Below are 27,889 nucleotides of genomic sequence, written 5' to 3'. Positions count from 1 at the left end.
CTCGGTCGACCAGTGGAAGCCGACGATCGCGCGAGCAAGAAAGAAGGGCGAGAGGGGAAGGAAAGCTTCGTCACGTTTTTTACGTCCTTCGTGCCAAAGAAATTGACGGTCTTTGCGTCGATCGAACTCGCCGATCGAGAGCTAGCCAAACGCTCGTCGTCGTTCGCTGCGAGCCCGTGCATTCGCGACGATAGGAAGCGCGAGAGCGACATCGAGGAGGCTCGTGGGATATCACTACGCCGCACGTTGAGGGGAGAAGCGAGAGCGTCCGAGAGATAGAGAGAGAGAGAGAGAACGCGAGGACAGGGAGCAGAAGAGGGGGGACGTCGTCGGGGCAGTTGATTCGGTAGTGACTACATGTGGGTATCCGCCGGTTGCGATCAGAAAACGTCTCGCGTTAGGACGATATCGTAAAGAGTCTCGTGTCGCAATTGTGATATATATCCTGACGAGAGGGTCGAGCGGAAGTTACTAGAAGCCATGCAGATGGATCCAACGACGGTACAATTGATCCAGGTCCTCGAGAGGACGGTCTCCTCGGGTGAGTCGATCCGTTTGGAAGAAGATCAGTTTTAACCGTCGTCTAGTTTAGCTCCCTCCAAGGCAGCCCTTCGAGCGCGATATTTTCCGTCGAGCCCGATCCTCGGGCCTTAACCTTTCCCCCTTTCGTTTTCATCAAAATTCGATTCGACTGGCCGCGACTCGCGGTCGGTTCCTCCTTCGCTCGTTACCATTTCGCTGCACGAGTCGGATGCGACCGCGTGCGCGTCCCTTCGTTCGAAACGTCCGGTGAATTAGCGCAACGCGTGATCCCAACGCGATCGAATCTACGAATCGTTTCGATCGAATCGTCGGGTTTTACGGCCTAATCGACGATACTTCCCTCCCGATTTTCTTGCGCATCCAATAATGTCGCCGATTATGCTCGACTTGGCTGTTGCTATGGGCTTTGTTCGGCGACCGGAAAACTATTGTCTCGTCCGGCGGTTACTCGTTCCCGTCGACGATGGCCATCCAACTTTGGCCATCTTCCGTTCCTACCGAGTACGTCCTCCTACGAACCGATCGCCTGTGACTAACCTATAACGTTTCGACGAGTTACACGTACCTTTGACCTTGCGATAGCGCCTCGAATCTTTTCTCCCGACATTAACCGTTCGATATGTATTTTCAGACAAAAATGAACTGGAAGCGGCGGAAAATTTTTTGGAACAAGCGGCACTGTCCAATTTCGTTAGTATCTCCGTAGGTCTAACTATTCGCAACGGAGGCTCCAAGAGACTCTGTCAAATTTATTCTTCCACGTTTTAGCACGAGTTCGTTCAACGGCTCAGCGGAGTACTGGTTACGGCAACGGCCAGTCCGGTGGCTCGTATGGCAGCTGGGCTGCAATTGAAGAATCAACTTACCTCCAAGGATCTGACGCTGAAGTATCAGTACCAGCAACGTTGGTTGGCTATCCCTGCCGACACGAGGGAATATATAAAGAAAAATGTACGACTACTTTCTCTTTTCTCTTTTTCTTCGAAGGAGAATAGACTTTGTCGAGTCTTTGTCGTAACTGGCTCTCGACAAAGCTCGATTCGCTTTACAGCGCGCCTGCTACTTGACGATTCAGTAAGCGATTTATAGAAAAGAATGATCCTTGTTGTAGATCTTGGGAGCATTAGGAACCGAAAACAACAGGCCCAGCTCCGCGGCACAGTGCGTGGCTTACGTAGCTGTTGCCGAATTGCCGGTCGGTCAATGGAGCAATCTAATTCCTCTATTAGTAAACAACGTGGTTAATCCTAATAGTACAGAAATGATGAAAGAAGCTACCTTAGAGACTATCGGTTACATTTGTCAAGAAATAGAGAGCGAAGTGTTGGTATCGCAGTCTAATCAAATTCTCACAGCGATTATTCACGGCATGAAAGGTTCCAGTACGTCCAATCACGTACGACTTGCAGCTACAAGCGCTCTCTACAATTCCTTAGAATTTACCAAAGGAAACTTTGAAATAGAGGTCTGTATTTGTTTATTAATAGCGCAACTTTGAAAAGTTTGATCATCTATCTACTATTTTTAACGACTATTGTCTTTAACGATTACGTTTAACGACTGCGCACGTACACGCATACGCGTGCGTGTGTCATATGTGTTTTATGTGTATATAATATATATATATATATATACATATACATGTATGTATATGTACGTATGTACGTATAATATATACGTTTTCTCTTCTACCGTCATATTTACAGTCCGAGAGGAATTTTATTATGGAAGTAGTGTGCGAAGCGACGCAATCGACGAACACGCAAGTTAAAGTAGCGGCTTTACAATGCCTCGTCAAAATTATGTCTTTGTATTATCAGTACATGGAACTTTACATGGCACCGGCATTGTTTCCTGTAAGTAATGCTTCGATACTCTACGCCTCTTATTTATAAAAATTTGGCAAACATCTCGTATCTCGCACAGATTACTCTGGAGGCTATGAAGTCGGACATCGACGAGGTTGCACTGCAGGGAATTGAATTTTGGTCCAACGTGTCGGACGAAGAAGTTGATTTAGCCTTGGAAGAGGGGGATGCTTCTGAAGTTGGTCGACCACCGTTGAAAGTTTCGAGGCACTACGCGAAAGGTGCTTTACAATTTTTGGTACCGGTACTCATGAAAAAATTAACGAAACAAGAAGAATTCGATGACGAGGACGATTGGAATCCTTCGAAAGCCGCCGGTGTATGCTTGATGCTGCTTTCCACTTGTTGCGAGGAAGCTATAGTTCCGTTCGTTCTTCCGTTCGTCAAGGATAATATCAAGAGTCACGATTGGAGATATCGAGACGCAGCGGTAATGGCGTTCGGTTCTATCCTAGGTGGCGTAGAGCCTACCACTTTGAAACCGTTGGTCGAACAGGCGATGCCTACGCTCATCGAGCTGATGTACGACAGCAGCGTGGTCGTAAGGGACACCGCAGCGTGGACGTTCGGACGTATTTGCGAGATCATTCCAGAAGCCGCCATTAACGAAACGTATTTGAAACCTTTGTTGGAGTCTTTGGTAAACGGGCTTAAGGCAGAACCTCGGGTCGCTGCGAACGTATGCTGGGCGTTCACGGGTCTTGCCCAAGCGAGTTACGAGTCGGCCTGCGAGGACGAGAATCAGCCAGAAACTTACTGCATGTCGCAATACTTTGATTTCATAATTCAGAGACTGTTGGAGACTACCGACAGATCAGACGGGGCTCAAGCGAACTTGAGATCCGCTGCGTACGAAGCTCTGATGGAGATGGTGAAGAACTCTCCGCGGGATTGTTACGTCACCGTGCAAAAGACGACGATGGTCATTTTGGAACGATTGCAGCAGGTATTGCAAATGGAAACGCATATACAAAGCCATTCGGATCGAGCCCAGTACAACGATCTCCAATCGTTGCTATGCGCCACCCTGCAGTCCGTGTTACGTAAAGTAACTCCGGAAGACGCGCCACAGATATCCGACGTTATAATGACCGCTCTATTGGCGATGTTCAATTCGAATTCTTGCAAATCCGGAGGCGTCCAAGAGGACGCTCTGATGGCCGTCTCGACTTTGGTCGAAGTTTTGGGAGAGCGCTTTTTGAAATACATGGACGTATTCAAGCCTTATCTCTGTCTCGGCCTGAAAAATCACGCCGAGTATCAAGTATGTTGCGTCGCCGTGGGCCTTACCGGTGATATTTGCCGTGCTCTCAAGAGCAAGATCATTCCGTATTGCGACGAGATAATGACCCTCCTGTTGGAGAATTTAGGAAACAACACGGTACACCGTTCGGTCAAGCCTCAAATCTTTTCGGTCTTCGGCGACATCGCCCTGAGCATCGGTCCGGAATTCAAAAAGTATTTGGACATTGTCCTGCAAACGTTGGTACAGGCCTCGCAGGCGAACGTCGATAGATCCGATTACGACATGGTCGATTATCTCAACGAATTACGCGAGGGCGTATTGGAGGCTTACACAGGAATAGTGCAGGGTTTCCGTGGTGATTCTACGAACACATGCCCGGAGGCAGAGATCGCTTTGGTCGAACCGCACGTGCCGTACATCATTCAATTTATTACCCTGATCGCTCAAGATCGGGAGCATTCCGACGGTAACATATCGGCTGCGCTTGGCCTTATCGGCGATCTCGTCACCGTTTTCGGAGCGAAATTATTGCCGATGGTCGACACCGAGCCGCTTAACGAGTTATTAATGAAGGGCAAGAAATCGCGTAACAGCAAAACGAAGACGTTGGCCACTTGGGCCGTTAAGGAGATTCGAAAGGCTAAGGCCGCTGCTAACAACACTACGTCCAGTTGGTGAGTATTCTCATTTATTACACATCTACGAGCATGATAGCTTACGAACGTCCTCGAGCGTACAAAAGTGTATATAATGTGTCTGTTTTTTGTCGTGCGTGTGCGTGTGCGTATGCGTGCGCGTGCGCGAAGTGTCTTCGAATCGTCTTTTTTCTTTTTTTTTCTCTTTCATTTTTTTTTCATTTTTCTTTTCTTTTTTTTCTTTTTTTTTTTTTTTTTTGCCCTTTCAGCTCTTCCTCGTATGCATTTCGTGCCATCTGTTATCGCACGAAAGTAGGAGAGAAAGAATATGTGTGAGAAAAGAGGGAATATGTTCGAGCCTGTGTGTGTGTGTGAAAGGGTGGGTGGGTAAGGGGAAAAGAGACAAAGGGTCATTCAAGGCAAGATTAGAGCGTCCACGTGCTTTCTACTTTTTCTTCTAGACTCGCACGATCGCGCCTAGGTACGTCGCGTTGAACAAACAATTACAGTGAGAGAGATACTCGATACATTTAAAAAAAAAAAAAAAGTCTAATTTCCTACTTTTCGCGGGCGACGGTCACTGATATTTGGCTCGCTTTTGTTGTTTACAGATCAGCCCACGGTTGTACTGTCGTGCAATTTGATTTGACTAGAACGCTATCAAACAATACAAAGACAACAAGATTGGATGTTGCGGATGCGAGTTGATGGATGTGCGTGAGTTCCGAAGCGATGAGGATGGGGTGATGAGTCTGCACGTGTCCCTGTCTGGCAACGGTATGCGAGGGTACCGGCGAGGGTATACAGGGTCGAACACAGCCCATATGCTCGACAGAGACAAATACCTGTCTGCCGGATACCGACAATAGATGATTAAAAAATACGAGTGCAAGTGGATGATGCCAAAATGAGTGAGCCAGGGCCGAGGCCTGCTGAGATGATGTTCCCGTGATGCAAGTATGCCTGAAAATCGAGTATGCGGCTTCTATCCGCGTGATTGAGAGCTCCGCGTGAAGTTGAATCCGAGAGAAAGAACGAGCGAGAGCGAGAGCGAGAGCGAGAGCGAGAGAGAGAGAGAGAGAGAGAGAGAGAGAGAATGAGAGCGCGAGAGAGAGAGAGAAAGGACGACTTCGATGGACGATGTTAGTGGGCGGTGAAAGGAAGAGAGTGCGAGATGTTGTACGTGATGAGATACGAGCGAACCGAGAGCGTGCGCGCGAGCGAGCGAGCGAGAGAGAGAGAGAGAGAGAGAAAGAGAGAAAAGACGTGAAATGGAATATGTGAGGTATGAGTGTGCGTGCAAGAGAGAGAAAGTATGAGAGCGACAGTGCGAGAGGCTGTGAGAATTTTAGTCGAATTATGTGTATCCTTGTTTACGCACGTCGCACGACGTTATACTATACCCCTTACTCCTGTGGATTCTGATTAAAGTCCCACGGTAAGAATCGTATCGCGACTCACGCGAGTAAGAGTAATGCTCAGGATGCGAGGCGTGTACTTGTTATTTTAGTATGTCTGAAAACTTTGCTGTGAGACCATGTGATACAAGGAGTGAATTAATCAGCAAGTCTGAACGAGAGCGAGTGTGACGAAGAGAGAACGAGAGACTGAATTAAACAAAGAAACAAATATACAAGAAGATTCGACAAGCTGGTAACCCCTGATCCGATCGTTTTGCGCGCGAATCCAATGATCCGTTGTACGACGATGTGTATGTTCATTTCCCACCCCAACCCCCCACCCCCCCAAACCCCGTATGCGAATGTCTGTTGCTATTGATTCATTAAAAATTAATATTTTGCTGGCAACAAGTGATTTAGTTGTATCGAAGACCTCGTCTAGCCTGAACCGGGAGAGAAAGACGACCGCACTCCATCTCCGCTTCTGACATACGTAGTAAATTACAGAGACAAATAGAACAAGTTTTTATGCGATCATAATACGATCATTCGCCGATTCGCATCGGTTTTTACTTAATCGAATATGTAAAACGATTAAAAAGAGAAGGGGGTACATTTTCCACTGCCATCGAATCTATTCTCTTACCGCTTACCAACGTTTATTTCTAAACGAGATTTTTCGACTTACTTTTTTTTTCTTTTTTTATTTCTTTCTGTCTTTTTTTTTTTTTTTTTTCTTTCAAACGCGAGAGATATCTTCGCAACGTTTTCTTCTATTGTTTATGTAATTCGCGAACAACAGTACCAACGACAGCTACTACTACTACAAGAAATATCGTCTTCCTGGATTCGTGGCTCGCAACGAAAGTGGAGAGTACTCGTTCGATGCATTGGTATTATGATCGCGTAAATGCGTAGAGGGTAATTGACATAGCCCAGTGTTCTTGCCTCAAGAATATGTAATCCTTTCGACGAAATAAAATCGAGTCTACGTTGAAGATAGCGATTCGATTCAGCATCGTAATATCTCGATCGATTCTTTCAACGAAATTGGAATTTTGATTTTAGATGGTGCCTTTATCCAACTGGGATATTTCAAATACCGAACGAGTTTCGCGAGTCAGATCGGAACTCTAACGTGTATTATCCTCTTTTCCCTCGTTAGAACTTATTTCTTCCTTGGAAAACTCGTCGAATCTTTTTCCTCCCCTTTTTTTCTCTTCGGCAAACGTATTTTCGCGCGATTAGAGAAGATTCGAGCGCAGGGTAGGTCGCTCAAAAAGAAGAAAAAAATAAATAAAAAGCCAAAAGAGAAAAGAAAAAGGGCCGAATTAACGCGCGATAAAATCAACATTTGATACGCGACTGTGGTTGTGCCATGCATTCCAAATACTATTGCCGGTGGAAAACCTTTCCTCTTTTTTCATATATTCTACTTGTTTTGCTCCTGTGATTTTTGTAAAGTCTGCTTCGTACGTTGCGTAGTAGTACACGTTAGACATATCATGCTTTAATTTTTTCAAGAAAAGCTAAAGATAATCTAAAAAAAAAAAAAGATAAAAGAAAAAATATTCTTAGATTCTTCGGTGACGATCAGAATCGAAAAGAGAAAATTCCTTCGAATTAGAATTTTCCAAAAATTGCGTTAATATAGTACGTCTGATCACGAACCTTTGAATCGAATCGATTTGAATATCGAAATCGATCGACGCCGAAGCGCGAGTATTGTTTTTTCTTGAACATTCCACGTAGCAGTGAGGTAGAGTGAATGAGAGAGAGAGAGAGAGAGAGAGAGAGAGAGAGAAAGCGTGTCTAGGGAATATGAGAGAAAACGTGACAACGTGAGAGAATTGAGTGGAAGAGAGATTCTTGGAAAGGAGAGTAAGTGAGAAAGTGAGCAAGAAGTGTACGAAAAATAGAGAGAGAGAGAGAGAGAGAGAGAGAGAGAAAGAGAGAAAGGCACGATGGTGAGGGCAGATAGACGTCGTGGGTCTTTTCGCGTTTTTAGCAAAAAACTCGATCGCTTGTCCATTCTTCCGATTCGTTATCAAAAGTCGTGCTTTCATGTCCAGACGATTTATTAAAAAAAATAAAGGAAAAAAAAAAAAAGAAAAAAGCAAAGAATCGTCACGGGCCTAGAACCGAAGCGCGGGTTGTTATTCCGTACCGTGCCGTTATCGAACGTAACCGCAGAGCGAGAGACGCATATGCGTGCATACACATATATAGAGAGAAACGGCCAAGTGCACGCGTAGCGGTCCCTTTTCGACATTTACCGCCGATTATCGTGTTCTCGTTATCGACTCGCTGGTGGACGCGCTCTTTCTTCAAATACACGCGTCAAAAATAGTTCTGCTCAGACCCGAAAGAAGAAAATTCATATACACTATATTTTTTATATATCTAAAGTCAAATATTTTTTTCATATATCATAGGAGATATATAATAATATACATATATTTTTTATAATTAACATCCGTAATAATGCGCGTACCTTTCGATTTGTTGCGATCGCAGAGAGTCAAATTTGAAACGTTACATGCCCGTATATTTCCATTGTTTGAAGGACTAAGCGAAACGTTAAAAAAGAGAGAAGAGAAATATATAGAAAATGATGTTGTCATCGCGTTTGCGAACCGAAAGACGCGCGTCCACTAGAGTTCGAAGCTGTTTTCGTGTCCTCGAGGCGATCTGCGTTTTCCGTGTTGCGTCGAAACGCGGGAGATAGAGGGAGAAAGAGAGAGAGAGAGAGAGAGAGAGGATGAAAATGTAAAATGTAAAAAAAAAGGAACGAACGTGGAAAAAAAGATATCGAAGATACAAGTACATACATCTATCGTCGTAAACGGTCGGAAGATGGCGGAGAATCTTAAGGGTCGGCTGTGCGTCATAAGATCGAGTTGCAAAAGAAAAGAAAGATGGATGGGGGAACGTAAAAAAAGTAAATAAAAATACAAATCTAAACCGCGACTGTGATTCTTTTGGAGAGACTCTCTTATGCGAGGGTTCGATGTTTTGATCCTGAAGGGGAGCACGATTCCGAGAAGAGATTTTGTTTCTCTCCTTTTTTGTTTCGTTGGGTTTTTTTTCTTACGGAACGTTGTTACCGATTATACTCTTTTTTGCCTTTCGAAAGGTCGAAGGAAACGAAGAGGCGTGTACGGCGATGACGATGACAAATAGAAGAAAAAGAAGGCGAAGAAGAAAGGCTAAAGGAATCGTGCTCTCGCGTAAACTTGTACGCTAAAAATGTCTTGTCGACTATTAGTTGTTAGCCTTTCATCGTCGAGACTCTTAGAGTGCGTGCGATGCTTTCATAGGGTACGTAAGTGAGAGCGTGTAAATATATAAAAGAAAGTGTGTGCATTACGCTGTATCAGTGATGATGTGCGCTAATGAAGTAAACGATTGACGAGGGTGTTACAGAGAGAGAGAGAGAGAGAGAGAGAGAGAGAGAGAGAGAAAGAGTGAAAGATAGAGAGAGAGAGAGAGAGAGAGAGAGAGAGAGAGAGAGAGAGTGAAAGATAGAATAAGAGAGAGAGAGAAAGTGGGTACGTTATGCGTCGAGTTGTGTTGCGTATCGTGAGCGATGAACGAACGAGAGATGAGCGAGAGACAAAAAAAATAAAGAAAAGGAGATAGTTGGCTCGTGATTCGCCGTGAACCGCGACGTCGAAGATCGTCGTGACGCGTAAACAAAAATACGAAAATTCCTATGGAGAGAGAGAGAGAGAGAGAGAGAGAAAGAAAGAGGAGTTAAACAAATAGTAAATGAAATATACATTTTTTATCGTTGCGAGATAAGTACGGGGAACTGTACGCAAAATAGCGATTTTCTAATTATCAATTTTCTTTCGTCCTTTTATTACCGTTTTATATAGAAAAGAACCGACAGAATGCGTTGATATTGATTACATTGGATTATATTTGACACCTTTAGAGAGAGACAAGCATTAAAAAATTATTTTAAAAAGAATCTCGAGAGGCCGTAGTTACCGTTCTTTACCATTCGCCACGATATCATTTTACGTACGAAACACGAGTCCAATATGTCCAGAAAGATAAAAAAAAAAGAAAAAAAAAAAAAAAAATTGTCGACATCGTACGGAAATGGTTCGCTCCAACCTTTACCTTGATATTTTTTCGTTCGTAATTTGTTCTCTACCATTTCCGTATCGATCGTCGGAGGATGGAAAAATGAAAACCGCGAAGATACAAAAAAAAAAAAAAAATTCCAAAAATAAATGAGAGGAGAAATGCGTGAGTGGATGTTGTTTTATGCGATGAAGAGTGATGTTGATAGTGATGATGCCGATCGATGATCGGATTAAGATTATAATTGCGAATGTGAAAATTCATGAGCGGTGATGATAAACGTGGGCTGAAGTATAATAAATGAAATCGATGAATGGAGTCCGTTTGGCCTGCCACCACTTTTGCTCACCCTCTCCAAAATTTTTGTTGGATCTCGGTCGATCGATGTAGAAATTTTCGTCGAGATCCGTTCAGGAGGAATACGATTAATAGAAATTGGCATTTACAATGTGACAAACACACGACGGTAATGGCCTACTCTTCTATTTTTTATTATATATTGTCAAAACGACGAATCCTTTTCGAGACGATTCGAGGGTTTCGATTCTTCCAAAATATTCGTATCTCTCGAAGAATCCGATAATCAAACAAGCGAATTTTGCTCGTATGACACTTTCGGTTACGAAATATGGAGATTATTTATAAGAATAACGCGTTTAGTCGTCGAGTTCCTCTTATATAGCGGCAAACGCATCGATAGTGACATAAGGATGAAATATTGAGGTATGCTTGAAGAAAGAGTGCAAGAAATAGAAAGAGAGAGAGGGAGAAAGTGCGATCAAAGAGAGAAAGCGTTCGTGCGTTTACGTGAGACTAAGAGAGAGAGAAAAAGAACACGATTTATTTTATACGTTTATTGGAGATTTTACAGGTTTGAAGGAAAGAGAATCCCTTCTTTGCTTTCTTTTTTTACTCTTCCGAACATTTTATACCGAGCAGTCTAACAAAAGTAATAGGAAGGAGAGAAAAGCAAAGGAATAAGGAAAGAAAAGTCTCTATGGGAGAGGGTGTGGCATGTCCGTATGATGCGAGTTATATCTTTTATTCCTTTTATGAGTTTGTTGTGACAGTCGTGTGATTCGTGAAGTCTGTGCTTGTGAAGGTTTACACTTGACAACGATTATGCGACTTCGGCTACATAGCTTACTTGTGTGAGATCGATGATGATGATGATGATGATGATGATGATGATGATGATGATGATGCTGGTGTGATGATGATGATGCTGCTGATGGATGATGCTGATGATGATGATTGTGAACAATTGTTGGGGAAAGTGTGCCTAACGCGTATAATCGGTCGCATTAACGATATATCTCGTCTTTCTCGCGGCGAGAAAAACGGGTCGCGCGCAACATCGATTAGCGTGGAAGGGAGAAAAGCTTGGCAGAGATTTTTTTCTACGGAATGGATTATCGTTGCGCAATCGTATCAAACAAAACAGTGGCATATCATCGCGCGTAAACGTTAATGCGACCGATTGTACCATCGAGTGTAAGAACGGATTATACGAATCGCCAAGCGACAGTGCCATATAATTCCAAGTCATAACAACAGCTAATTCACCACCTCGATTTATTATCCTTACGACACTTACACGAACAGAACGAAGAAAAAAGAAATAGGAAGCAAAAAAAAGCGTTTACGTAAATCTATTGTACTCTTTAATCGAAACAAGAAGAAAGAAAAGAAAAAAGAAAAGAGAGAAGATTTCACGATCAATGGAATGCAAATTGCTTCCACGTCTTTGCATGATTCTTCTTTTTTCCTCCGACGCAGAGATTTGTCCGGAAATAAAATTTCGTTCGAAATACACGTACACACGAACGACGGTGGTGCCCATCATTATTACCAAGGATTATTCTTTCTTTTTTACGACGCATCGACTTCTGCATTAAATTCAAACCTTTGTTATTTGGCTCTCCTCTGATTTTAGAATCGATCGTACACATCTAGGAAAATAATCGTACAAATTTTTCTCGAGAGGAAGGGAGAGAGAGAGAGAGCGCGCGCGCGAGACTTCAAAATGTCGAACGGCGAATCGGGGCTGCTACATAGCGTATGTCAGCAGTGTTCCTAATCTCCTCTAAATACCCTTAACCCAATTGAATTAGAAGGGCATGCTACACGTATCGTCTCCCATCGTTCCGATGCACTTGCCAGGTTTTCTCTCTACCTTTCGTACGTGCGCTGCACAACAACGACTTTACCGTTCCATTCTTATTCGTTCGATTAAAATCGTTTAAAGGCCGATAATCGTTTCGTCCGATTCGTAGAAGCTCTCGTAAAATCGACGTGATCGTTTCTCTCGATCATTTCGTTTTCGTTCGAACGTTCTTACGTTGTATATACGCCGAAGAAAATCGCGTGGAATGCAACGTGCTACATTTCGGACGAACGATCTCTTTTGGTAAGTCATCCTTCTACACTCAACAATTTTGCTCTCATCCACGTCATCAGGTAGCATATGAACACACGACCATTGGAGAAATATTTGAAAACGTGTACCTGCTTTCGAAGCACTTTTTCCCTAGGACGACGAACGCTCTATGAGACGTTTAAATTTTGAGAACTACGCGACGGTCGAAATATCTCGGTCACCTTGCATCGATCCCAAACTTTTATCGCTTTTCGCACGGTCGAGGCTGGTCGCAAAGAATCGAGAGAAGAGTAAGAGAGATTGAGAAAGTGCTTGCTTGTATGGAAGAAAGAGAATGAGAGGGTAGAAGAGAGTAAGAAAGTAAGAGAGAGGGAGAGAGAGAGAGAGAGAGCGAGAGAGCGAGAGAGAGAGAAAGGGAAGGAAAATCGGTAGATTGACGTTTTGGTTCCGTGTCCAAGCAGAAAACGGTGTAGGCGAAGCCAAGTGCATCGTCGTGCGCGAGGGTGGAAAGGAAAAAGAGCAAGATGCAACACCTGACATCTCCCTCGAATCTTCCTCGGGAGGGGGCTAATGCATCTCACGTGACTCCGTTCTAAGGTATCGCCGAGCTTTTGGTAACGCGAACTAGTCCCAAAGTTCGCGAAAATGCAGCAAGCCGATGATTACCAGCGGCAGGATGCCACCGCCGTCGATGAAAAGACGAAAAAGAGCAACGACGAAGTAAGTAGATAAATCATCGATGCCTTGCTTCGTGTATCTTCACCTTTGAGATATCTTTTTATTTTTATTTATTTCGTCTCTCTCGATCATCCGTACGTCATACGTAATCCGTTCCAATGTCGGACAAGTTAGGAGAAATCAACGTATTCGTTCGTACGATCGAATCGGAAGGTATGCTTAACGGTTAAAAGTAGACCGTCCCTGATGTCATAGGAAGGATTCGATCTCGACGATCTCTTGCCGATCGTCGGTGAATTCGGCCGTTATCAGAAGCAGCTGCTCTGGCTCGTATGCCTGCCGGCGTGCTTGCCTTGCGGCTTTTGCGCCTTCAATCAGTTATTCATGGCGGACACACCGGCGCATTGGTGCAAAGTACCTGGACTGGAAAATATGGATATTTCTCGGAGAAGGAGACTCGCCATTCCTACCAGTCAGGTGCCCTGTATAGTCGAAACGATGTATTCTTTTCGCTCGTAAACGGCTCTCTCACCTCGTACTTGCCCAAACGCGCTTAGGCTTAACCACGTCTATCCACAGTACGAAGTAGTGTACAGTATTCCCGTAGCACGAAACGAAATTTATTAACGACATCGCTTCGTCGTTTCGATCCAGTGCGAGGCACAGTATTACAACGTATCGCAGAATCGTACCATTTTGTAACCTTGGCGATATCCTACTTTCTTACCTCATTACCCGTTGTACCCGACTCTCCTCGAGGGCAAAGATTATACCCTGTATCGTAGACGAGTCCTAGTACTCGTATCCAAGTACTCGTACTCGGCCGATACGAAGATACGATAAGCAGATTTATTTTCGAGGACTGTATCGAAACGTCATTATCACGGCAGGACGACAACGAGACGTACAGCCAATGCACGCGGTACGACGTCGACTGGACGACGGAGAACGCGTCCAACTCGAGGACCAACTCCTCGTGGTCCGTCGTACCTTGCGATCACGGTTGGGAATACGAGACTTCGGAGGTCACGTCATCCATAGTCATCGACGTACGTAAAGACGCTTACGCTATCGTCCGACTATCGACGTTCGGATTAAAACGATTCTAAATGCGTTACAGTTTGATCTCGTTTGCGAACGTGCTATTTATCCAACGATCGGTCTGGTCGCACTTAATACCGGCGGACCTATAGGAGTTTATCTTTTTGGTACTTTGAACGACAGGTAATTACAGTTTTAATCCTAGCACGTATCTTGAAATTTTTCTGAAGCTTTTTGTTTATTAACGAGGAACGAACACCCGTTCCGAGCGAATTCTTTTCTCCTATCTCCTTCTCCCCGAGGAATGCGTTTGACCGAACGTTGTCCGGCCGAAACTTGAAGCTCGAAACAAGACGCATGAGATTATTTCGCGTAACGTCCTTAGTAAATCCTCCATTCGTCGTCGTTAAATCTATTTTCGTTCCCTTAGAACGATGCTCTATATTTACAGAATCGGTCGTAGACTGTCTTTCTTCACGTGTTTGGCGACGTTGATCACCGGTGGTTTTCTCACGTCCATATCCAACAGCTTTTGGACATGGGCGGCTACGCGAATGGTAGTTGGTTTGACTATACCCGCTATCTATCAAATACCCTTTATCATATGTAAGTAATACGTATCGCGAGAATCCGTTGCGCGTACGACGGAAGAAATGCGAAATGTGACGAAAATCTTTCCTTCTAGCTTTGGAGTTGGTCGGTCCTAATTATCGATCGTTCGTGACAGTGATGACGTGCAGCTTCTACACGATGGGCCTGTGCATGCTGGCAGGCGTTACGTACTTGATAAGAGATTGGAGGACACTCGCGATTACGACGAGCGCGCCCTTTCTACTGTATTTCACTTACTGGTGGTAAGCGTGATCGGATGCCGATCGTTATCGATTCTACGAGCTCGTAATTCTCGCGGAAGCGGTCGCGAAGAAAAAACGAAGAAAATTGTCGTAGGTTCCTTCCGGAATCTCCTCGCTGGCTATTGGCGAAGGGTCGTTTGGTCGAGGCGAACGATATCCTCGAAAAATTGGCACGTGTCAACGGAAAGGAACTTCCAACCTCGTTCACGCAGAAGCTCCGTCAACGTATGACGATGTCGAGATCGAAGAGCGAGGAGGAAAGACTACGGAGCGGACCCGGCGTCTTGTCTCTCTTTAAAACACCGAACATGCGTTTGAAGACCTGCCTCATCACGTTAAATTGGTGCGCCATAGTTTACGCTCTTATACGATATTTTCTCTAACGCGTCGTCCGTACGACGTCTCAACGATACGCCAGTTTCTCTCCTTGATCTCTTTTTCTTTTTTCGTTCGATCGATCGATCGATCGATCGTCAGGTTCGCCAATAACATGGTATACGTTGGACTGTCTTATTACGGACCTGCTCTCGGTAGCGAAGAACACCTCAGCTTCCTGTTCTCCTCGTTGGCCGAAATTCCCAGTTACATGGCTTGTTGGGTAGTCATGGATAGGTGGGGTCGCAGATGGCCGCTGTGCCTCTGCATGGTCGTCGCCGGTGTCTCCTGCATAGCCACGGTTCTACTCTCTCCGGGTAATAGCGATTCCCATCGATCGATGAAACTGCAAAGTACTCTAACCGTAGGCTATATTTCTCCTTTCCTCGTTCAACTTTCTTCCATTTTTTCTTACAGACGCCGTCGTAGCCACGTTGATCCTGTTTCTCCTATCGAAGTCCGCGATATCGGCCTCCTTTCTGATCATATATCCCTTCGCCGGTGAACTTTACCCGACGCAGCTGCGCGGCGTTGCGATCGGTTTCTCCGCTTACATCAGCGGGCTTGGTCTGATCATCATACCGTTCGTTACGTATCTGGTAAGTTACATTCAAATACGATTCCTTTCGTCGAAGATGAATTTTACGCGCGTGAAACGTAACGAACCGAACGAGATGTAACGAATGGAAAGAACGAGAGACGAGTCGAGAGAGTGTTCTTTATTACAGAATATGCTTTGATTTACAGGGTAAGGAGAATCTAGTGTTGCCTTTGGTGATCTTAGGCTGCGTCTCGGTGATCGGCGGTCTTTCGGGTTTACGGTTACCGGAGACTCTACACCATCGACTTCCGCAAACGGTGGAGGAGGGAGAACTCTTTGGGAAGGATTGGACTTGTGCCGATTGTATTCGATGCATACCGACCAAGTAAGCTTCGCCCGATTGTTTCTCCAAATTATATCGTTTTCTTCTACGTTCGAAAGGACGCGCGTCCGAATCAATGACTTTTATCCTTAGACCTTCGTCCGCGGCGGCTTCCTACGAGGACCTGTCGGAAAGAGAAACCGTCGAGATGCACGAGGTACCCGAACTTCCAATAGCTCAAACCACATCGACACAAGCGATACCGCAAAGAATTTTAGAGGAACAACAACGACCGAGCGGTGCGAGCGTTCGCCGGCTTGTTCGGCAATCGAGCGTGATGGACACTCAGCGTGACTCGGATGGTTCCATAAAGATGACATACTGGTTTTAGACTCGGTATAGGGTCTACTACTTAGTCCGTTAGTCTATCTAGTCCGATACTCCTACTTTATACAAAACTGCATTTTTTTAACAGTACCATAGTACCATACCATTTCTTCCGTTCTTTTTTCCTTATCTTTTCTTTTTTCTTTCTGACAAATAAAAGATGTTTTAGGTTCAATTGCGACACGAAAGATTTTAAAGCCGGTCTTTTTGCTCGAACTCTTTTGGTCGTTTCTACCGATGGAAAATTCCTCTCGTACAGTTGCAGTTTATTCGAATAGACTTGGTATACAAAACACGAAGACAGATAGACGGACAGACGGACAGACAAATAGAGAGAGAGAGAGAGAGAGAGAGAGAGAGAAAAGAGCGTCTTCGTTCGTAGCGCAGTCCCGTTCAAGGTGAATACGAAACGTATATCGTCCTCTTTCGTTTCGATCTCACAATCTGGTAGTCCTGTTGTAGCAGCTACGAAAAGAAGCACTCGCTAGCATCGCATCGATCGATTCGTACATACGTTGTACGTATGCACGTAGGTAATCAAAGAGCAAGCCTGTATAAAGTTCCAAGAGATACCTTTCCAAGAGACGACGTTTCAGTTCTGGCGGATATGCGACGTATATGTAGTGATCCGGCATTTCCTCGTTCGTAGACGATAGATTATCGTCTCCACCTTCCATTTTTCGTCTATCTACCGATCTACCCTCGCCATGCCCGCTCTGATCGTGCAACGATGACGTAAGACTTCCGTCGTTGTAACCTAAAGTTCCCGTATGGTCGAGCCTCTCTTCGTCCGCGGTACTACAAGGTACAACGAGAAAGTAAAATCGGTCCTGAGATCGATCTCGGATCTATGCCAGCACCGGGGAACCGGATAAAATATTATTTCGTATCATCGACGATAACGTCGAGAAACGGTGTTTTTATCCAGCCTCGGCGAACGTACTACGTACTTGAAGAGAACCCAGATGACGTAATAGCAGGCATAAATCGAGGTGCAGAAAAGAGCCATAAACGTAGCGAGCAGATACCAAGGTGTCTGTCGTTGTTGCCGCTTGGTATCCTCCCAGTATTTGTCGCAACTGAGATACCAACAGATCGCCCGGTTCAGTTCACCTAACGAGCAAAGAAATCACGATAAACCTTTTCTTGTTTTCTTTTCTTTTCAACGTACGTTCGATATATCTTATTTTATAGCGTTAAACGGATCATCCGCATGGTCACACCTACCTTCGATTTCTTGGAACTCTCGTGCCGAGAGATTTGCGAGAAGTCCCGCGATACAATCGCGGACGAGTATCTGTCGACAAAAAGCTTGTGAATAAAAGAATTTTCTTTTAGGCGCAACATGACTTTTCGTGCCGCGTCAAACGCTACATTATTTTACATCATTTTTCATTTGAAGAAAATACGCGTATCGAGGTACGGACGTACGTATATTGCAAATCGAGCAAGGACGAACAAAGATACACACACACATATATATATGTATATATATATATATATATATATATATATATATATATATATATATATATCGTAGAATCGATCAACGAATTCGTCGTTTACCGGATTGTCTACTACCTGTGCGAGAGGAGCGTCGACGCGTTTCACGGGGGAAAGAAAAAACAGTATTCCATGAGTCGCTAAAACGGAGAGAAAATGAGCGGGAGGAGCTCGATGCCGCATATAGCTCAAAGGATTCGACGCCCGATAGTGTACGGTGCTAACGCGACTTCGTCGTCGACGATGATACTTTTGTTCTCAAGGCCGTTCGTTCTTGGTCTCACGTTTCGAATTAAGATCGGTTAGAGCGAAATAAATGAAGAGAAAGAGCTAACTTCGCATTGTAACTTGAGCTTTTGAAGTTCCTCGGGCTTGCAGTTGGACTTGAGTTTCCTAAGATGCATTCTTCTGCGTCTTTGCCTCTTATCGACGGCAGGTAGGGCGGCTTCCACGAGATTCTCCTCGTCGTCCTCCTCCCCCTCCTCCTCCTCCTCCTCCTCGTCATCGTCATCCTCGTCGTCCTCGTCGTCCTCGTCGTCCTCGTCGTCCTCGTCCTCGTCGTCCTCGTTGTCGCATGCGTCGCTGTTGTTCTCAGGACCAGCGATTTCGTTGCGACGATAAGAAGAGGAATCGGCGAGCCGATGATTTTTTAGGACATCAGCGTCGGCTCGTCGACAGTACGAACGCTGCAGGTCGTTTTTCGTGGCCGCGAGCGCGCACGACTTGTCCGTGGAAGACGAGGACGAAGGACGATAGGTCCTTGCGAGATCTCGAGAACACGGCACGACCGACGTACTGCGCTGTTCCGTATTCTCCTTCCACACCTTTGCGCAATCGGATCGCATTAACTTTCTCAGATCGAATATTCGTCGAGTCTTGCCCGACTCGATCGGATTTCTATCGAAGCGAATTTCGCGTACCTGTATGTCGGTGTTGAGATGACCGCCGTCGTCGTCCTCGTCGTCCATCGAGCTTTCGAAGTCACGATTTCCCAAGACGTCGCATCTCATAATGTCGCAGTAGTCGGCAAGGCACACGGCGTCCTCCGCCTTTCGTTCAAGACCGAGAACAAGGACGTGTATCGATCATTGTAGCGTCGGACGCGAGTCAATTTTATCCTATTTATCGTTAAGTGCGCTATTCTCGAAACGAGTCTGACGTAGAATCGCGGTCATTAATGAGGGTTAATAGCGGCCGATATCGGTAGCCGCTCTATCCCTCCTCCTCCTTCTCTCCTTCCTCGCTGCGTTCGAGTTTCCTTTTTTATCGGTCATCAAACACACGCGTATCCCTCCGCGCTCACCCGTACGACGAAGTGTGCGGTAATATGCCTCTTAGCGAAAAGTGAAAGTGACGCGTTAAAAGACCAACGTTTCTCAATTTAGATGGACGGCGAGATATCGATTAGAAAGCATTCAACGCTACCGTTATCGCGTCTCTCCTATACGTATAGAGATTACCGTGTACGAATATCGATACTTGATACTTTTCCTCCCGTAGAACAGGACCCGGGGAGGTAACGCGAACTTTGGCTTTTCGGATAAAACGTCTCGAGCGTAACAGAGAGATGCAAAGTCCGCGTGGGCGACTCGGTTCGCAGATAGAAGCATTCGTATCGAGTCGAAAGCAATATATAAGGATTATCGATGCAAACGAGCGACGACTTACCGTATTAACGTTACTTTTATGTCTGTTATCGAAGTGCGCGTCGAGATGTTTTTCGGCGTAGAAAGACTTGCCGCAGAGGCCGCAGGTCCATTGCGACGGTCTGTGCTGATGCTTCGCCCGTTGCTGAGGTCGAAAGATGTCTCGACTTTCGTGAAAGGGACACTCTAAGGGTAATTCCACTTGATACTTCTTCAGGATGGGCATCCACCTCTGAAATCTCGACGAAGCTCGATACATTGTCCCTTCGCGCGATCGAAAAGCGTCGTTCGAAGCGTCGTTCCTTACCTTGTGAACTATCCTCCTCACCACCGAGGCACGATCGCGGGGGCATGATATCTTAAAAACGCTCGGACCTGGCCAGGGTATCACTGACAATAGCAAGACTGCCAAAACCTGAAATAACGGCGAGTCCGTCGTATAAACGTTCGTACTTTATCTCTCGACGAGAGAGTAAACGGCGATAAAAAAATGTTCGGAGAAACGCGACTGTGCGTAAACTCGAACGTCGAACTTCCGGAAGTTAAAGGAATCAATGAAAGGCGCGTTACGTGGTACTTACTCGCGTGCGTCGTATTCGACGTTCCGAAGAAACATAAAAATCCAGAGTACCGTTTCGGTACTCTCGCTCGCTCGCTCGCTCGCTCGCTCGACGAGAGAAACGCGCCAAGATTCTCTTGCGTACAATCGGACTTTTCCGTGCCTTTCGATATTTTCGCCGATACTGAAGGCCGCACTTTATCAGAAATTGTCGTACGCGGTAGCTCGAGAAAGAGGAAACGTGGTAGACACCGACGGGGCCGCTATAGCGAGCCGGGATCGGTCAGAGCGAGCGAGCGGATCATCGACGGATATAGCTTTATCGCGAAGGACGAGTTAATTACCTCGAGATGAAAGGGTTGGGTCTTCATTCATAGCCCAATGCTTCGTTCAAGAGTGATTTCGCCAGTGATTTCTACGAGTATCCAGCTTCGGGACTTCTTCTTTCCTTCCTTCTCTCCTTTCTTTTCTCGACCTTTCCTTCTCTTTTCCGCGACTTTTTTCAGACTCGAGTTCGGCTTTTAGACGAGGGCTGCAACGAGAACGAACTAGAGGGTGAACGTCGACATGGCGTCGTGCTCGCCCCCTTTCTCGCCCCTTTCACGCAGGGACGTCGCCGTTCGTCGATGGACCCGTACTTTCTTCTCCCGATTACTTTTGTTTTCTTCGCATCTCGCTGCAATCAATCGTATCGTCGATCGTTAGCGCTCGACTCCGGCGCCGTCCCGACAACCGACGAATCGCGTGATAGAATTCAACTTCAAGAAAGATACCGACATTTTCTTTTTTACAGGAAACAGAGACATTTTTCTTATCGATCGATAAATTTCTGTGCTCTTATTTTTCTCTTTCCTTTCTTTTCCTCTCTTTCCTTTTCCTTTCATTTTCTGTGCGTTTTCCAAAAGGACAGCTTTATTTCTCGCGAAGAGCAACGCAACGTTACGATCCGTTTTCTCTCTTCCCGGTGAAGTCGAAAACAGCCGAGTTTTAATTCCCGGATGGGTTTTCACGAGTCTCAAAACGAACGATACGGCTCTGATTCGACGTATCGCGTCGGCGTCGATGTCGGCGTCGGCGTCGATGTCGACGTCGCCGTCGGCGTCGGCGTCGGCGGATATGCGTCGGCGCATCGAAAACCAACGTCTTTGGTAAACGCAGCCCACGAAATCGTCCGATTCAAATTTCTACGCGAGCCAAGAACGCGCTCTTTCCTATTTCCGACTTATGTAACGCTAGGATCGCCTTCGTTGCGCAATAAATCGACCGAAAGACGCGTTAATCGTCTTCTCCTTCGCGTTCCTACGCTAAACGATAGACGCTCGATCTATAAAAGATACGATAGTCGAGTAGCTCCGATTAAAGTTTCTAACGCCACGTTCGCGTTTGGCCATATCCTCGCGTAATTAAATGTTTTCGATAGTATCCGATCGAATGATACTCGAATGATCGGAAACTGGCGTTACGAAAAGCGACGTTTCTTATCGCGAACGCGCTACGCCGAAATTGTACGTAGAAACGAAGATACGAGTATGCGAGATTCTATCGCTCGTAGTACGAAAATATTTATATGTTTGCACAACATCGATCGTTACGACCGACTCTATAGAACCGGACGTCAATGTTCCGATGTATAGCCGTCCAAAGATTCTATTGAATTTTATGACGTAAACGTAGCGCGCGATCCTAGTTCAAAATATTATCGATATGCGTATTGTCGCATTCGATCGCTAGCGGGGAAGCGATTCTTTCCTTGTAAAAATTATCATTTTTGCGTCGTAAATATGTTTACGAAAATACGCTATTTCGTCGAAGAAAGTAAATACGAAACGCGGCGACAACAGAAAAGAAATAAAAGAGATCCGTGTTGATAAGCGAGTCCAAATAGAACGGTGACGAGCCACTTTTTTCCGTGGCCATTCTTAGCGATAGCGTTGCCGATAACAACGTCGATCGCTAGGAACTCGATGGTAGGGGAGAAAAGAGGATCCCTTTATGTGTGCGTGTATATAATCTATATCTATTCTCATTACATCGTATTGGTAATGGTAGGATAATGTCAAATTGTTCGTCGTAGAATCTCGCAGTCCGTTAGAGAAAACGATCTCGCGAGCACGGTCGAGCACGGAGATCGAGCAACTGCGTTCGCGCGAGTTTCGAAATCGTATCTCACGGGTCAGAGAGAGAAGTTTAAGTCATCGTCGAGGGGGAAAAGAAAGGTGATGTATGCGCTTCGGTAAACGTCTTTCTTCTCGAAAACGAAAGTCCTACGGTGTTTACTTGAACTACGTGGAATAAGTTCGACCAAAGTTTACGGCGCTGGCGAGAAACGAAGGTCGATTACGGTATATCTCGCGCGCGCGTGTTTACCTCTCTCTCTCTCTCTCTCTCTCTCTCTCTCTCTCTCTCTCTCTCTATCTATCTATCTATCTATCTATCTATCTCTATCTCCATTTGAAACGTTCAGTCGCCACGAAATTTCCAGTTACGAACGGGAACGTCTTGCGATCGGTCGCGCGATCTTTGCATTATCCTCTCCGAAAGATGGAAAATAAAGCGCACTCGAGTCGCACGTTAGTGGCGCGTTCGAGAGACGTTAGATGCGTCGGAAGGAAATATGTAAATAATATTTTCGATAATTTTTCATTTTGAAAGATAAGAGATAAAGTTGAAGCAAAGTTTGATCTTGTGACGAAAACGATAAGAAATGCTCCTTGTACTTTGTCCCCAATTATTCGCTCGCTTGTCACATTTCGATCGTCGATATTAGTTTTTCCGCGAATGAAACTGAAAGGATAGAAAAACGATTGATGTCTAAGCGCGAGATATCTTTCAAGGTGGAACACTCTTTTTTTTGCAATTTATATCATAATTACGGCGTCGTATGCTATAATTCGATACCAGCGAGAAAACAAGTTATCTCGTAAACCGGCTCAACGAATTATTTTAATATTTGTGCTCGCTCTTACGATCTCTCGTTAATAACTTTTTTAACTTTGTATTTTTTCTAAGCGTTACTCCGATAAGTATTATCGAGGATGAATTTCGATTGAAACTCAGCGGAGACTCGATCGAACGAGATTAATTAGCTGTCGGCGCTTGCGTTAATACGCGTACGTCTTACGATTCGTTTCTTTGTTCCTTTGGCAGGCGATACTCTCAACGACGACAGTCTTATCCAGGTATGAAGTCGTTGAGGCACCTTTCCCGTGGCATCAGGAAATTCGAGCGGACGCTCCTAAAGGATGGAGCGAGTAAAATACGGTATTCGAGCTCGAGGAGCGTCTCCGCGCGATCGGAAGAAAGATTTATTCGAGGTCAAAACCAAGAGATAATCATTCCTTCGCCTTACGGTGAGGTCACTTATCCGAATTCTAAGATACCGGAATACGTTTGGCGCAACGTTAACGAATTTTCCAAGCTAATTGCCCTGGTGAGTCTCTCTCGGCTACGTCGGTTGGTATATACTTCTAACGGGAAAAGGTAGACGGTAGTTTTGATTCGATAATGATTTTCAGGAATGCGGTGTAACCGGTAGGAAATATACGTACGGGCAAGCGAGGGACGCTGCGAACTACGTCGCGAGGAGTTTGAGGAACTTGAAGTTCGCGGAAGGCGATATAATTGCCTTGATTGCTCCCAATTTGCCGGAATGGGCTCTAGCTTTTCTCGGCATTTTGGAGGCTGGTCTCGTCGTTACGACTATCAATCCATATTACACGGTTGGTAAGTACGAGCGTTAGAACGATCGGACTGACGCGCGGTGAAAAGAGCGAGAAGAATAAATCCGAAGAATGAATCTCTTAACGCGATCGTAGAGGAAATAACGATGCAATTGGAGTTGTCCGGGGCGAAGGGTATCGTCACCGCGAAAGAGATTCTCCCGGTGGTAAGGAAAGCAGCAGCGAAGCACAGATTGGGATCGTCCCTTATCGTTATAGACGACGGAACGACGGGTCCGACGACGGAAGGAACGATACTTTTCAAGGTATCTCCTTCCTCCTTTACGCAACGATCAAATTTTCCATTCTTTAACGAGTCGATCGATTTGTCATTTTTAGGACCTGATAACTCGCGGCAAGGACTTGCCGGGGTTGAAAGCCCTGAACCGTTCCACCGAAGACCTCGCGGTTTTACCTTTCTCGAGTGGCACGACGGGTCTGCCGAAAGGTGTGATGCTAACGCACGCCAATTTAGTCTCGAACATGGAAATGGTGAATGCCATCGTTGATCAGGATATGTGGATTCGAGCGACGACGGGTAAAGAATTTCACTCGTACGCGCGACAGAAAATTTGCGTCTTCGATTGTTCGAAACGGGATGCTTCCTTTCCTTTTTCTCTTCTTTTTCTCGTTCATCTTTCATTTTTTCTTTTCTCCTCTTTCTTTTTCTTTCTTCCCCTTTTTTTTTTTTATAGAAGAATATCAAGACGTTATACCAATATTTCTACCTAGCTTTCACATTTTTGGCATGAACGGGATCCTGCTACCGTGCCTGGCGGCCGGAACGAAGCTCGTTACGCTTCCGAAATTCCAACCGGAGACGTTTCTCGACGTTTTCGTCAAGCAGAAGGTAAAAGATTTTGAATCGACGCCGAACGTTACTTACGTCGAACGTCGAAGGAACGAAAATTATCGTTCGTCAACGATAGACGTCACAAAAGCTTACCTTTTTTTATGCTTTTAGCCAACGATTTTGATTTGCGTACCGCCGATAATATTGTTTCTGTCAGTTTCGCCGTTAGTCAAAAAAGAACATCTCTCGAACGTACGAACTGCTTTCAGCGGAGCAGCGCCGCTTTCGAAGGAGGACGTCGATAGATTTTACGACAAGTTTCGATTAGACAACAGTCGTTTCAAATTCTGCCAAGGTAAATCGCCCGACCGACGTACGTACTAGGGTTTGTCGTACGAATTACGTATTCCCCGGTTGACGCTTTCAAGAGATTTCTTTCGCCAGGGTATGGATTAACGGAGTGCGCGCCCGTGGCCTTTATGGAAAAGACGGGCTTAAAGTACGCGAGTATCGGAAAGAATATTTGCGGTTGCGACGCGAGGTTGGTGGATCCGGTAACGAAGGTAGACATTTGCGAGCCCCGTAGGAACGGCGAATTGTGGATCAGAGGACCTCACGTCATGAAAGGTTACTTCGATAATCCGGAAGCCACCAAGGAAATATTGGGCGAGGACGGTTGGTTGAAAACCGGCGACATAGCTTACTTCGACGACGATTTAGATTTCTTCATTACCGATAGGTTGAAGGAGCTGATCAAGGTCAAAGGTTTTCAGGTAAATCCAGACGCCCAAGCGATCTCTTTCCTTCGAAAACTTTCGTTTCATCTCGTTCTCTACCCTTAGGTCCCACCGGCCGAATTGGAGTCACTTTTGAGAACGCATCCCGACGTAGAGGAAGCCGCGATAATAGGTATTCCCGACGCAAGATCCGGAGAAGTGCCGAGAGCTTACGTCGTCTTGAAAAAGGACAGGAAGATCAGCGAGGAGGAAATCAAGAATTTCATTAAGGGAAAGGTTTCCGAGTACAAGCGACTCAATGGTACGTGCTCCTCCGTCTCTCTCTCTCTCTCCCCATCCCTGTGCGCTTTCTTACGCGAGTATCGTGTTTCAGGTGGCGTTTCATTCGTCCGAGACATTCCCAAAAATGCATCCGGCAAGATCCTTCGAATTAAGATCAAGGAAGCGTATCTAAGAGGAAATTTGTAGAAATTGCTTCGTCCACGATGGATCGTCGATCGTTGTTTTCGTTCTCACTTTTGATACTTTTTTTTTTACGCAACTATCGTTTCCTTTTGACATATATATCTTTTGATTGGACTATACCGTTGGTAGGTTAACTTTATTGTAAACGACAAGGTTCTATTACAAGGGCTTAAAATCACGTTGTACCGTCGTACGACGTTGCACGGATACAGGTACGCGCGCGTACGATCGGCGGATATCCTTGCTACGGATCGATGGCACGCGTACATACATAAAATATTTAAGAAAAACTTTGTTTACAAGCCGGTCCGACTCGACCGACGTGTCGACCTTAGGGTCGATCTCTCTATTTGCGATTGATCCTCTTGTAACGCGAATAAAGAAAAGAAAGAAAGGAAAAGGAAAACGTCTCGACTCGCTTCATTCTAAGATTTTAAGCTTGCGTCGCATCCGTTGTCGAGCTCGTTCATAATTTTCTCTTAATTCGATACCGTTCGGTGTCGTTGGACAGAAAAAAAAATTAGAAACGTTATCGGATTCGATTGGCAAAGCTCGTAAATCTCCGTGGAACGTGCCGTCGCGTGTAAAAAAGCTCATTTCTCTTTATGCGCGCGCTCTACTCGGTAAAGTTCCTCGGGGAGAGAAGATAGATCTAATAAATCGCAACGAAATTTCTCAACGTTTCCTCTTTTAAAAGATGTGCCGCGGTACGCGAGTTAACAAAGCTCGAACGTATCTTTCCCGGAATAGACGGTACTCTTGCGTTTTTGGTGCAACCCTTAAAAAAGATTGCTTCACGCTGGTCGACTTAGCTCTCGCATCTGACCAACTTTCCTACGTACTTTTAATCACTCTCTCGCATTACGAGGAGGCAAGAAGTTCGGTAGGCGGATGGACAAAGTAACGACTCGGCCCACATACGTGCGAGCACGTCTTTCCCCTTTCCCCTTCCCTTTTCCAAGGTAAATGGGAAAGGTTGGCTCTCGAACGTCTCTACGATTCGTACGATGAAAATGCGAAAAAGTGGAACGCGAGTGCTCGCCAAATGCAATGGTTTTCTCGCGACGAGTGACGTAGTCGGGCTTGAAAGGGGAAATACACCTCGTTTGAAAATTTAGCTAGACGCGAAGAGAGTCGGAGAATTTCGGGCGGGATCGCTTATGATAAAGCGCAACACTGGAAAATGTTATTTGCTCTCTTACTTACGTCGACGGGTGTGTTATACGATACGTCGGAGGAAACGAGATGAGGGGAGGTTCAGGGGGGGGGGGAAAGGGACTCCCGGCTTTTCCGTTTCGTCTAGACGAAGAAGAGTCTCTCGGTGGAAAGCGTAAAATACGATACCGTAATTTGTCTCCTCTTTCGCCTTTTACCAGACACGCGACTCGCGAAATATCGCGTTAACTCGAAGAAAGCAACGAAATGGATAGAGACAGAGATAAATAGAGAAGAAAGAGAGAAAGAGCGTGCGTGCGTCCGATCGAACGAACCGACGACGAGAGATAGCTATCGCTAACGCGCCCGAAGACCGCGAACCTTTTATTCCTTCGCTATATACGTATACGAGCGAACGATAGATGGGTGTACGGTACTCCAGAACTCGGCCCGACGATCCCGTTATTGGATTACACGACGGAAACGATTGAAGAAAAGGAAGAAACTTTAAAAGATTCTGGACCGTACGGATATTGCGCTGAACATTTATACCCGTACGTACGAAAGTAAGTACGAATCCAAGTACACGTCGCATAGAGGCGCGAACGAAATTGAAGTCGCGAGTCGACGAGGGTTGGGCGCAATTTCCAAAGTATCGCTCGGAGTTATTTCGTGATTGTCGCGACAAGAGATTGCCTTTTGCCACGAGCGACGTTTAAAAAAGGGGAAGTTCGGGGAAGCGCGACGAGAAACGCTCCATGGACGCGCGAACGCCGACCTTTTGCCGGATGAAAGTTCCGAGAGATAACGGATCGAGATTTGAAATACCTTCGTGCGACGAAGAACGCGGCTCTCGTCTCGGTCTCGAATCGTTTACCACTCGAATCGATCGCGCGACGAAGCGGTCCAACGATCGCGAAAGCGGGCAAGACTCGGGGCTTTCGAGG

General features: G+C 45.5%; 4 protein-coding genes across 10 annotated transcripts; 3 read left to right on the top strand and 1 right to left on the bottom strand.

The window, feature by feature from the left end:
• Window positions 1-12,772, top strand: LOC127066705 (importin subunit beta-1). 4 transcript variants are annotated; one of them, XM_051000740.1, is made up of 7 exons: window positions 1-541; window positions 1,175-1,233; window positions 1,312-1,494; window positions 1,655-2,008; window positions 2,250-2,399; window positions 2,470-4,331; window positions 4,562-4,672. In XM_051000740.1, exons 1-7 carry the CDS (start codon window positions 481-483, stop codon window positions 4,626-4,628), a joined length of 2,736 nt encoding a protein of 911 aa, XP_050856697.1. In that variant the 5' UTR covers window positions 1-480; the 3' UTR covers window positions 4,629-4,672. The 4 variants fall into 4 exon arrangements, with proteins under 4 accessions (XP_050856697.1, XP_050856700.1, XP_050856698.1 ...); XM_051000743.1 differs by lacking the exon at window positions 4,562-4,672 and adding an exon at window positions 12,629-12,772 and having other exon boundaries at window positions 2-541; XM_051000742.1 differs by lacking the exon at window positions 4,562-4,672 and adding an exon at window positions 4,904-9,434 and having other exon boundaries at window positions 3-541.
• On the top strand, window positions 12,742-16,540 carry LOC127066708 (carcinine transporter). Its single transcript, XM_051000753.1, has 11 exons — window positions 12,742-12,887; window positions 13,101-13,322; window positions 13,736-13,894; window positions 13,966-14,069; window positions 14,338-14,492; window positions 14,572-14,740; window positions 14,835-15,083; window positions 15,218-15,432; window positions 15,533-15,714; window positions 15,863-16,041; window positions 16,132-16,540. The coding sequence occupies exons 1-11, from the start codon at window positions 12,813-12,815 to the stop codon at window positions 16,367-16,369; spliced, it is 1,947 nt and encodes a 648-aa protein (XP_050856710.1). The 5' UTR covers window positions 12,742-12,812; the 3' UTR covers window positions 16,370-16,540.
• Window positions 15,820-21,023, bottom strand: LOC127066711 (uncharacterized). Its single transcript, XM_051000758.1, has 9 exons — window positions 20,418-21,023; window positions 19,822-19,929; window positions 19,537-19,746; window positions 18,789-18,917; window positions 18,204-18,692; window positions 17,593-17,662; window positions 17,316-17,478; window positions 16,939-17,163; window positions 15,820-16,830 (listed from the first exon to the last, which is right to left on the bottom strand). Exons 1-9 carry the CDS (start codon window positions 20,442-20,444, stop codon window positions 16,803-16,805), a joined length of 1,449 nt encoding a protein of 482 aa, XP_050856715.1. The 5' UTR covers window positions 20,445-21,023; the 3' UTR covers window positions 15,820-16,802.
• On the top strand, window positions 19,583-26,193 carry LOC127066709 (uncharacterized). Of its 4 annotated transcripts, none has more exons than XM_051000756.1 (10): window positions 19,583-19,706; window positions 23,221-23,503; window positions 23,589-23,796; window positions 23,889-24,058; window positions 24,132-24,330; window positions 24,488-24,642; window positions 24,757-24,940; window positions 25,030-25,358; window positions 25,428-25,623; window positions 25,696-26,193. In XM_051000756.1, exons 2-10 carry the CDS (start codon window positions 23,255-23,257, stop codon window positions 25,788-25,790), a joined length of 1,785 nt encoding a protein of 594 aa, XP_050856713.1. In that variant the 5' UTR covers window positions 19,583-19,706; window positions 23,221-23,254; the 3' UTR covers window positions 25,791-26,193. The 4 variants fall into 4 exon arrangements, with proteins under 4 accessions (XP_050856713.1, XP_050856712.1, XP_050856711.1 ...); XM_051000755.1 differs by lacking the exon at window positions 19,583-19,706 and adding an exon at window positions 22,111-22,289; XM_051000754.1 differs by lacking the exon at window positions 19,583-19,706 and adding an exon at window positions 22,309-22,689.
• Window positions 26,194-27,889: the final 1,696 nt, after the last annotated feature.

This window comes from Vespula vulgaris, chromosome 10, assembly GCF_905475345.1.
Source record: "Vespula vulgaris chromosome 10, iyVesVulg1.1, whole genome shotgun sequence".
In the NCBI taxonomy this organism is placed as follows: Eukaryota; Metazoa; Arthropoda; class Insecta; order Hymenoptera; family Vespidae; genus Vespula; species Vespula vulgaris.
This window is presented reverse-complemented; position numbering and strand designations above follow the sequence as displayed.

Coding starts and splice junctions, on each gene's coding strand:
- LOC127066705 (XM_051000740.1), top strand. CDS start 481: ATGCAGATGGATCCAACGACGGTACAATTGATCCAGGTCCTCGAGAGG. Junction 2,009..2,249: donor AAGGAAACTTTGAAATAGAG/GTCTGTATTTGT, acceptor TCATATTTACAG/TCCGAGAGGAATTTTATTAT. Junction 2,400..2,469: donor TGGCACCGGCATTGTTTCCT/GTAAGTAATGCT, acceptor TATCTCGCACAG/ATTACTCTGGAGGCTATGAA.
- LOC127066708 (XM_051000753.1), top strand. CDS start 12,813: ATGCAGCAAGCCGATGATTACCAGCGGCAGGATGCCACCGCCGTCGAT. Junction 13,323..13,735: donor TCGCCATTCCTACCAGTCAG/GTGCCCTGTATA, acceptor TTATCACGGCAG/GACGACAACGAGACGTACAG. Junction 16,042..16,131: donor ATTCGATGCATACCGACCAA/GTAAGCTTCGCC, acceptor TTTTATCCTTAG/ACCTTCGTCCGCGGCGGCTT.
- LOC127066711 (XM_051000758.1), bottom strand. CDS start 20,444: ATGAAGACCCAACCCTTTCATCTCGAG. Junction 19,747..19,821: donor TGAGGAGGATAGTTCACAAG/GTAAGGAACGAC, acceptor TCGAGATTTCAG/AGGTGGATGCCCATCCTGAA. Junction 16,831..16,938: donor AAACGTCGTCTCTTGGAAAG/GTATCTCTTGGA, acceptor TTCTTTTCGTAG/CTGCTACAACAGGACTACCA.
- LOC127066709 (XM_051000754.1), top strand. Junction 24,059..24,131: donor AAGGAACGATACTTTTCAAG/GTATCTCCTTCC, acceptor TGTCATTTTTAG/GACCTGATAACTCGCGGCAA. Junction 25,359..25,427: donor TCAAGGTCAAAGGTTTTCAG/GTAAATCCAGAC, acceptor CTCTACCCTTAG/GTCCCACCGGCCGAATTGGA.